Raw genomic sequence first — 10,737 nt, 5'->3', positions numbered from 1 at the left:
GGGCGGGATCGAGGGGAAAGGAGGCGCGAGACGGGGGTTAAGCGCCGCCCCCAGGTCCGCCCCTTAAAAGGGAGGCTTCGCGAGGAGAAGTCAAAGGAGCGGTTGTTGCTCCCTAAGGAAGGAAACGGTTTTTTACGTCTCTGACACTAGAGCGTTCAATTCTCTCGTTCCACGTTTCGGGTGAGTTGAGTCTGAAGGGGAAACGACAAGGAACTTATTTTCATCTCAGTGTTAGAAACTGAAATATGAAATGGCACCTTAAACAGGCGCCAGAACGGAATGTCTGGACGCGCTTTTTTAATAGCAAGAATACAAAGCTGAAATAGATTTGAAATATTTGTGTATTTTGTTGGTGTTGGTGTATTTGAAATGAAAACTTAATAAAAAGCATTTTTTAAAAAAAAGACTACAAAGCTGAAAATGAACGAACTGCAGCTAAAATATTATGTTCATTTTCCACAATGTCTAGTCCTTCCCCTGCCCACCCCGCTACTTACAGAGTAGCTGGAAGTAGGGAGACAGAAAAGGTCCCCCTTTCATTCCACTCTGCAGACAAGCCCTACACCTATACAGCTGGTGGCAGTGTCCAGTTCGCAAACCTAAGACTTAAGGGTCCTTCATTGATCCCAGTTTATTTAGATTTTAAGCATCCCTGTGAGAGTCTGAGGTAGAGAACACTTTAACATGCACTACTTAAACCATCATAACTCACTGACTAGTATATTTCAGATTAAAAGCACACCATACATTAAAAGTACATCAAACAAGGCAACTAAAACCTAAACAAAACATGTTGGGTTGAAAAGCAAAAAGAAAGTTTTTCAGGTCCCCAATCCATGCATGTTTTACTTGGAAGGAAGCACCATTCAACTTGGTTGGAATTTATTTCTGAGTAACTGGCCATTTTAATCTGAAATCTTAGGTGCAGTACTGGGCCCAGAGCTCAGAAACGGCTCGCGAAATTTCCTTTCGCAAAACGCGACCAGAACAATGGGAGTTTCGAACGCTGTGTGCTATTGAGTTGAATTAGAGGGAAATTAAGGTGTGTGCTTTGAGAAGGTATGAGTTAATACTTAATTATCCCTTTTTTGTCCTTTCAGGCTGTGACGCTTGGTGGTTTAAATGTTTAACTGTTTTCTTTAGTTCTTTTCAATGCCTGGACATTGTGCATGTGACATCACACACACTACGTGCAGGTATGTGCGTGTAACATCACAAATCTGTGTGGTGGCAGTGGGCACCCACAATCCTGAGGGTTAGATGGCACCCTTGAAATACAGTATATAAATGCAATAACATAGATGGATAATTGCTGGAAGATATCACTGCACATTATTCAGCCATCTACCCATCTTGGTCCATTAAATAAAGCATGGCTTTAGAAGCTGATCTTAGGCTGCAATTCTAAATGAATTTACAAATAAGTAAGCCTTACTCAACACAGAGGGACTTCTGATAAAGCATACATAGGATCACACCACACAGTATTTCTGTGTGCTTTGGGAATCCACTAGATGTCAGTATAATAAAACCTATTTACTTAACACTTTTGTTGGGGTGGGGCAAGTTGCATTTACACATTGTTCCAACACAATGTGTCAGTTTCACCTGAAATAAAGAGATTATCTGGATTGCAGCATCACAGTGGTCAAAATTTTCCCCCAAAGATAGTAGTGAACACCCAGATTTTCTAGTTTGGTGATCTAAGTATGAGACATGATGTCAACAGACCCATTAGGTAAATTTGGTGCCCCCTACCTCGCCTTCTGCTCAATTTACTATGTCAGTGGTTTTCAACCAGTGTGCAGTGGCACCCTGGGGTGCCTTGAATGATAGTCAGGGGCGCTGCGGGCAACTCTGGCCTCTGTCCCTCTTTCTTTCTTTACTTCCTCCCTCCCTCTGATGCCCTCTTGCATGTCTGCGTACCAAAGACTTGCACAGCTGTTTGTTGCAGCAGCCCTGGCTATAATAATAATAATAATAATAATAATAATAATAATAATAAATTTTATTTATACCCCGTCCTCCCCAGCCGAAGCTGGGCTTAGGGTGGCTAACAACAATCAAAATAATCCAACATTCTAAAAACCTTTCATTATAAAAATTAATTAAAATCAAATTGATGGCAACCATTAAGCAAAATTCTGTGCAGATTGCCAGAGGAGGGGGTCAGGCTGCGCCCTGACCAAAGGCCTGGTGGAACAGCTCTGTCTTACATGCCCTGCGGAAAGATGTCAAGTCCCACAGGGCCCTAGTCTCTTGTGACAGAGCGTTCCACCAGATTGGAGCTGCGGCCGAGAAAGCCTTGGCTCTAGTTGAGGCCAGCCTAATCTCTCTGTGGCCTGGGATCTTCAGGATGTTTTTATTTGAAGACCGTAAGTTCTTCTGTGGGACATACCAGGAGAGGCGGTCCCGTAGGTATGAGGGTCCTAGGCCGTATAGGGCTTTGAAGGTTAAAACCAGCACCTTAAACCTGATCCTATACTCCACTGGGAGCCAGTGCAGCTGGTATAGCACTGAATGTGATCTCGCAGCGAAGACCCCATAAGGAGTCTCGCCGCGGCATTCTGCACCCGCTGGAGTTTCTGGGTCAGTCTCAAGGGCAGCCCCACATAGAGCGAGTTACAATAATCCAGTCTGGAGGTTACCGTCGCGTGGATCACAGTGGCTAGGTCAGGGCGAGAGAGATAAGGAGCCAACTGCTTAGCTTACAAGTTCTCCAGGTGACCAGGGGGTTCTTCCCAGGCCCCTTTGGGGCAGTGTTAGGAAGTACCTCTCTTTGGAGCGGGGGGGGGGGGGGGGGCAGCTCAGAGACCAGTGGCTGTCCAGAAGATTCCCAAGGAGAGGGGAGAGGAGTTATACTTGGAAAGTCCTGCGGTGCCCTCTTGTGCTGGCACCCAGTGCAGCGAAACAAGTTCCATTGCAAAAATCTGTCTCTGATGGAATGAAAGGCACTGCACTCACCTAGATGAGGAAAGTTGAACAAATAAAAGTTGAGCAAGGGGTATAGAACACCTCCCATCTGCACACTTACTTTGCTCTGGAAATGGGCTCCCTTGGGACACACCAAGGCACACACTAAAGCATGTCTGCCACTGTATAGCAATCCAGTTTAGCAATATGTGAATGGAAACATGGCAGTTGTGGTATGTAGAGGCATAAGAGCCATAAGCGTGGTGCACTTGTGCATGATGCACACACACACAAAAAACAACCTCCCTTTTTTACTTTATAATTCTAAAGGCTTTATGGCAGGAGTTGCTAACCTGTGGCCCTCCAGATGTCATTGGACTCCAACTCCCATTGACACTGCTATCTAGGCCTGATGGGAGTTGAAGTCCAACAACAGTTCTAGTTACAGATAGGTAGCCGTGTTGGTCTGCCGTAGTCGAAACAAAATAAAAAAATTCCTTCCAGTAGCACCTTAGAGACCAACTAAGTTTGTTATTGGTATGAGCTTTCGTGTGCATGCACACTTCTTCAGATACACTGAAACAGAAGTCTAACAACAGGTTAGCCAACCCTGCATCATCATCATCATCATCATCATCATTTATTATTTATACCCCACCCATCTGGCTGGGTTTCCCCAGCCACTCTGGGCGGCTCGCAACCAAATATTAAAAACACAACACACAATGGCTTTTTACTGTTTGTAATCTGCTTCTGTGGGCTGTGAATTTTTGCTGTTATTGATTTGATTTGATTTATTCTCTGTTGCTTGATTTTGTTGGATTTTTATAGTTGAGTTTTATTTTAACATTTTATTGTAAGATGCCCAGAGACCTCTGATCATAGGGTATTATAGAAATATAATTAATGACAATCTTGGTTTTCATTGATAAGCCTCCATATTATGTACATAGGCAGTCTTTCATTTAAACACTGACCAGATGCAGAAGAGTTTCACTTCAGCAGGGTTGATGCAACCTGTGTCTTCAGACCATCGTCTGGTTATGATTATTTAGATGTCACATTGTCCAAATATAATTTTCTAGGATTCCACTACATTCCAGTTAAGGATATTTGGTTCAGTTCAGTGCCTTTATATGAAAATGAACATGGTCAGACTGGGGAGAGAATAACAACCGTTGAACACAAAATTATATCTGAGTAAATATGAATAGGATTGTACTATAGAATAGGTATCATTTTTCCCCAGATCTGAGCATTGCATCAGTTGTAGGTGTGTGAGCTTAGATAAGGTGATACTGAAACTTTAGAGGAGAACGCTACAATTCTAAGATCCTTAATTGGCAGTTTTGGTAACCAGGTGGTTGATTTCTTTTTTGAAACTTAACAGGGAGAGAGGGCAGCCCACCAATAAGATCCGGCCCTGGTGGAGTTCTTCATGTCAGCCATGTAGCATGAGCCCCTCCGTTAGCACCTCTTCAAATCAACCTACCCAGTTGAAGTTCAGAGATTATTTCTCATGTTTTTCTGCTACAGGACTTGTGTATGTGAGATGGCTGCTTAGGACATGACATGGGAGAGGGGGAGTCTGTAGCACAGTATCCTAATCATGGGGACGGTGGACCACTTTTCTTTTCTTTCCTTTAATCAGAAAACATAAATAAAATTGTTCCAGTCTTCTCCATGGAATCTTCTTCTTTAATAATTTTTCACCATTCTCCTCATACCGGTTTGTGCACTGCTGTCAAAAAGTAAGAAGGCAATACAACTTTTATAGTGCATTTTTATAGGTGAATCAGGGATTCTAATATATTTTAAGCTGTAATCACTAACCTGGGAGTAAGTCTTATTGAACACAGGTGTGTTTATTTTCATCTATGAAATATTACAGGATATGGACATACAATAATAATATAATTTAGCTTTCATTGTTTACAATAGATATTAGTCTATGATTCAAGCTGTGCATGTATACATTACCATTTAGATTTTTTGGAAACCATGAAATAGACCATAATCAGATACAGAAGGAGTTCCATTTAAAATCATGTAACTAATTATATAATTACACAATGGAGAAAGAGGAATATACTCTCTTTCTCCATTGTATAATTTAGGATATCTGACTCCTAAATGTTAATATATAATTATTACATTTCAGTCTCAGAAGTTCTAGGGCTTCGGTATCTTCACTTAAATAAAGCATACTGTTAGATTTGCAAATGCACAAATAATAACTGCAGAAGTACATACTATTATCACAAGTGTTAGGAATAGAATTACACATTAGAAGGAGTGGTATAAATGTTGTTTGGCCTAGGAGTAGCTCCAAGTAATGGAGAAACAATTATAACTCGCCTTGCTGTATTAGATGCTTCTCCAACATTGTAGTTGTATTACATTCCAGTCTGGGGACTTCTGTTTCTTCGCTTATGTACAACGCAGATGGTTATACTTACAATAACACAAATAATGATCACAGAAGCACATACAATGATCACAATTTTGGTTGTGTTATTTATCACACTGATCTCAGGATCATTAGCACCAGTGGGTTTCACATTAGAGGAAGTTGTGTGAGCAGTGGTAGTGTTTGGACTAATGGCAGTACTTAGCAGTGTGGAAGTGGAAAAAACCACAACTGCTCTTGCCGCATTAGATGGTTTTCCTTTGTTGTTGCTGCCATCAATGGCACGAATGGCAAAGTAGATGGAGGAGCCATTTTCTTTTGTTAAGTTTTCTGACTTGTACTGAAAAGATTGTTTGACCCCAGCGACTTCTACTGTCAGTCCAGAAGTGTTCACAGAAGTGGCACTATCAAAACTTGCATCTCTTAATTCCAAGGGATTTTCACTCATTTTTATTTCATATCGTTCAGCTGCAAAATAAAGGACCCACAACAGACATGCGTTAGATGTACATCTTCAAACATGGATCAAGGAAACAGTGACAAGCCTATCAGTGCATAACTTCCTATCCTCCAGGAACCCTAAGCATATTGCATACCAGCCATTGCATCGTTGTGTGTTGCAGAAGACTTTGGAAAATATTCCAGGGCACACGCTGGTTCACATGGCCACCATGTCAAAGTTGTTAAGATCAGCTGTCATTCCATGCTAATTTAAAAACATGGTATTTGTCAGAGATGTCCAGAACCATTTTTGGTCCAGGGGGACATTTAGAAATCAAAGCACTGTTACAAGCATCGCAAACAACTTGTTCCACAGAAGAAAAACTAATGTGGCTCTACCCGCCTACCCCCACAACACAGGAAAAACAGCTACACCTCCAAACAAATAAAGCATATTCTATAACTAGGAATCCTGGACTAAAACAAAGCAATGTCTGTGTTCAAACCATACAGTCAAACACTTGACTTGTCCCAAAGAATCTTAGTTTGTTAAGGATGCTGGAATTGTAGCCTTGGGAGGGGAGAACTGCAGTCTTCTCAGAGCAACAGTGTCATGCTATTCTAGCATATTAAAGGGAGATTAATTCTGGTATAAACCCCTCCTTTGCCATATTTAAATATATCTAAGCAAGGGAGTCATACTGGTTGGTTAAAACAAGATTCCACACTTACCTTGTCCTAGATCATAGTCATTCCCAGGAGCTGTCCACGACAAAAGGAATTCATCATCATCGGCAGCTAGCTCCACCTCAAGGTCAGTGATTTGACAGGGTGGAAAGACATCTGGGGGTTTTGTATTAGGAACTCCTGATACCACAAAAGAACCACCAGATGCAACTCTGCTGAAACTTCCTAGGTTTGCTTGGATTTCATCCTCAGTAGCTTCAGGTCTGGGTGAGTTCATTTTTATTTCACCTTCCAAAGAAAGAAAGAAAAATTGTGTCATAAGATGTAACTAGAATCTCTGCAAACGTTCTCAGTATTCTGAAAATCTGTCTGATTTTTTCCCCTGTGTGCAAACACAAAACGAAGACAAGGCATGTATAAAAGGTGATAGGATAGCCATCTTCAAATATCTGAAGGGCTATCTCATGGAAGATAGAGCAAGCTTGTTTTCTGCTGCTCCAGAGGGTAGGGCCCAAAACAATGGATTCAAACTACAAGAATGGAGATTCCAACTGAGCATCAGGAAGAACATTCTGGTGGTGAGAGCTGTTCAACAGTGGAACGGAACACCTCAGAATGTGGTAGACTCTATGCTCATCCACACTTCTGTTTGATCCAAGGTTCATTCCGTTTGTCCCATGCCTTCTCAGCACAAATCCAAGAGGATTTTCTTTTGTCCAGCCATGTTCCCTGTGAGAAAACATGGTTTACTGCTGAATTGAAATAAACGTCAATTTTCTGCAGTTTGAGACAAACTGAAGAAATACCAGGATGAGCCCTCTCTGCCATTAGAGGTTTTGAAGCAGAGGTGGATGGTCATTTGTCAGAGATTCTTTGGCTGTGATTCCTGGATGACCTTTCAGGTCCCTTCCAACTCTACAATTTTATAATCTGCAGTAGATACCTATTTTTCGTTATATAGCCAGCCTTAGCTTCTCTTGTCCCCTCATTTGGTTTACAGTATTTCTATGCAGAAGATACCCAGCTCTGCACTACCAGTCACAATTTCAGTTATTGACAAGCTTAACAGGTATCTTTTCATAGCTGTCAATAAATCACTAAAATTCAGTATGCAGAAAACTCTAGTACTTGTGTTTCTTCTAAAACATTTTCACTATCCCAACTTGATGCTCTGTAATTCAGTCTACCGAGCAATTCTGCTGTAGTTCCCTCAAATCTGTACTCTTATTAACTTGCCAGTCTTTCTCCACAACAGTTTTATGTTCCACCAACTCTTAACTGCCAGTTTTGCAAAAATGCTTATTTCTAAAATTTTGACAATATACTTCTACTTGCTTTTCCTACTTCTTTTCAATTTCTTGCATGTCTTAAACTCTTCTGTGACGGTTGGGGTATATGTGGGGGGTTTTTGTGTGAGTGTAGATGAATTGCAGGTATTTTCCAGAAGAAGGATGCCAGAATAATATTTTAAAGCCTAAAAACTTAGGGAATTTTTCCATTGATTCCCAACATATTCAGTGACGAGTGGCCCAGCTTGCTTCACCTGAGGGGCATTCTGCAAGTTGGTCTTCTCTACCCCACTGTGTGCAAGAACACCCCCCTCTTGCCAAACTTGAGAATCAGGATGTTCTACTAACGTTGCCACTGCAGGAGCAGAGAAGATGAGCAGCAATGCCACTTGCCAGAATACTTCCCTCTTGCTGGCAGGGGGACATTCCAATGGTGGCAGAAGCAGTGGCATGGGTGGGGCACTGCCTCTTGTGTTTCTACTACCTGTGGCAGGTGCTTCACGCTGCCGCATTGTTGAGCTGGCTCTGCATTCAATCAACAAGTTGGGTAGTACATAGAATATTGTAGGAGAGTAGACTGTGTCAGAGTTGTAAAAGGTAATGGACCCCTGGACGGTTAGGCCCCGTCAAAGGCGACTATGGGGTGGTGCTCATCTCGCTTCAGGCTGAGGGAGCCAGTGCTTGAGCACAGACAGCTTTCCGGGTCATGTGGCCAGCATGACTAAACTGCTTCTGGTGCAATGGAACACCGTGACGAAAACCAGAGTGCACGGAAATGCCGTTTACCTTCCCACCACAGCGGTACCTATTTATCTACTTGCACTGGTATGCTTTCAAACTTCTAGGTTGGCAGAAGCTGGGACAGGGCAACGAGAGCTCACCACTGTTGCGCTGGAGTCAGAGATGTGTACTTAATATCTGTATTAAATCTAAAATCTGCATAAGGTTGACAGTGGGGAATGGCAGGGAAAGGTTTCCATTTCTCTTGATACCCATACTTTGAGAACTCTAGAGCTACATATTACTAGTAAATGCTTTTTCATAATGAATCCTTACCATTTTCCACAAAACCTGGTATATAGAGTGCTTGACTCTGTCTACGGACCAATCTGACAGTCTTGTCTTTCCCTTGGACACGCACTTTTAAGTTGTATCTACCATTCTGTGTGAATGATGTGAAATACCTTGAGTAGATTCCATCATACTTGAGAATATCAGCACCTGAGTACATAAATATTAATACTTAACATCCAAAGCAAACCTCTCACTTGTGGTCATTATAAACCCTACATAACACATGCAAGAGATGTTTATTTCATAGTAACTGCTCCTGTTTTCATGAAATAGAAAATGCCTGACTTAATGTGATAGTATGGAATCATAAGGGACTGGTTAATAATATCTGTACAACACAAGCCAGCACAACTCATGACCTACCAAACCAAACATTATACAATAACATGTATTAGAACTTGCTGCATACTTCATTTTCTGCAGTCACAGTCAGCAAAATCAGGAGATTTATCAAGCTTGTGGTGGGTGCCACTAAGAGTCCCACCTTTCCCCATATGAACCTGTCCACACCCTGGAATCATCACCTGAAGCCTTTCTCTGTGTGCTGTCTCTGAGGGCTGGGAATGAAAGAGCAGGCCTTCTTTGCAGTAGACTCCATATGGGGATATTGGCTCAATGCATCTGAGGGAGCACACCTGGCTGGTTTTGAAAATATCTTTGTAAGAGGCCTTGGAGGCCACTATGTCAAATTAGACAAGGCTGGTTGTCAGTGAAAAAAATAACAAAATGCATGCTGCAATAATTACTTACCTGAACCATAGTCATAAAGCTCAAGCTCTTCAGTTTTTCCTTTCTCATCTTCAACTACGGCTGTGACATTTGCACCAATAACAGGTAAGAAACCTTGACTGATTTCTGCATATATGACCATTGCATTAGGATATTTATTGGTATCTTGATTCATATAGGGCTTCACAAGAACTGGAGGCACAGATACAGATGCTGGTCGACTGGTTACCGTTATTGATATGATTTGCTCTGTTGAATGTGTATTCTGAAATGAATACTCCCAGTCTCCCACCTGCAGATCAAGTGTTGAAATACAGAAGAATATTCCATATCCATTATCTAAGTAATTTGGAGAAATACATTTGCTTTTCCTTTGGTTGTTATGTTTTCATAAAGAAGGTATCTCTTTTATGAAAAATGTACCAAGGAAAATGAGTATTGGCAACAATGTCATCCTGTGCACAGGATGAACTAGGAAATGGAAATGTGTGTGGAGAGAACAATATTGAGACAATTCAAACCAGGATTTTGGCAGACGCCTATTGGCAATATGGATTTTATGGGAAAGGGTTTTTGTTCCCTGGAACATGTGACTATAAAAACAGTTTCTGCTCAATACCAAGGCAGAGAAGGCAGTATGGGATAGAGAAGCCAATGGTGGAAAAGACCAAGTGGACCTGAGAAGACCAATTCCAAGAAGGCCAATTGGAAGAAACCAACTGGGAATGGATTACAATACGGAGAAGACTTAAACAGCAGAAATCCAAAGAGGAAACATATGTCAGCAAGCCTCACCCTTTTCCTGTTTGTTACAGGATCTCTACATGATGACCTTAGTATGCATGTGTGTGAGTATACTCCATCTGCTGTGTGTTTGAATTTAGCACTCTAAAAATAAACCCTTGAGGGGTAGAAGAGGGAAGAGGGCCTTGAAGTTTTATTTAGAAAAAATACACCTTAGCTACCAAAACATTGGCAAATGATTTTCTAGGTATCTCATGTGGGCAGGAGCAGGGAAGTATCCTCAGTTCCCAAATGAGCATTAGGATCAGGGAGCCAAGAAGGAAGCTTGTGCAACTTCCCAGTGAGATTCAGCTTCAGCAAAGCTGGCACAGATTTCAGTGGCAGCTGTGAAGGGGCCTTAACACACTTCATGAACCATTTTAGAGCTTTGGACTTTGCAGACACAACCCT

General features: G+C 41.7%; 1 protein-coding gene and 1 long non-coding RNA gene across 2 annotated transcripts in view; one reads left to right on the top strand and one right to left on the bottom strand.

Moving 5' to 3' along the window:
* The first annotated feature begins 29 nt into the window (after window positions 1-29).
* Window positions 30-4,602, top strand: LOC307218913. Its single transcript, XR_013840127.1, has 3 exons — window positions 30-180; window positions 923-1,059; window positions 4,304-4,602. It is a non-coding gene; the product is annotated as an uncharacterized lncRNA (long non-coding RNA).
* LOC307218641 (calcium-activated chloride channel regulator 1-like) overlaps window positions 4,591-10,737 on the bottom strand; it is a 27,350-nt gene continuing 21,203 nt past the window's right edge. Inside the window, exons 11-14 of the mRNA XM_079981253.1 lie at window positions 9,565-9,835; window positions 8,797-8,961; window positions 6,497-6,739; window positions 4,591-5,791 (exon numbers count right to left, since the gene is read on the bottom strand). Of these exons, the coding sequence (XP_079837379.1) occupies window positions 5,310-5,791; window positions 6,497-6,739; window positions 8,797-8,961; window positions 9,565-9,835 (1,161 nt within the window). The 3' untranslated portion in view covers window positions 4,591-5,309. The remainder of the gene's footprint in view (window positions 5,792-6,496; window positions 6,740-8,796; window positions 8,962-9,564; window positions 9,836-10,737) is intronic.

The sequence above is a fragment of the Podarcis cretensis genome (assembly GCF_951804945.1).
Source record: "Podarcis cretensis genome assembly, chromosome: 6".
In the NCBI taxonomy this organism is placed as follows: domain Eukaryota; kingdom Metazoa; phylum Chordata; class Lepidosauria; order Squamata; family Lacertidae; genus Podarcis; species Podarcis cretensis.
This window is presented reverse-complemented; position numbering and strand designations above follow the sequence as displayed.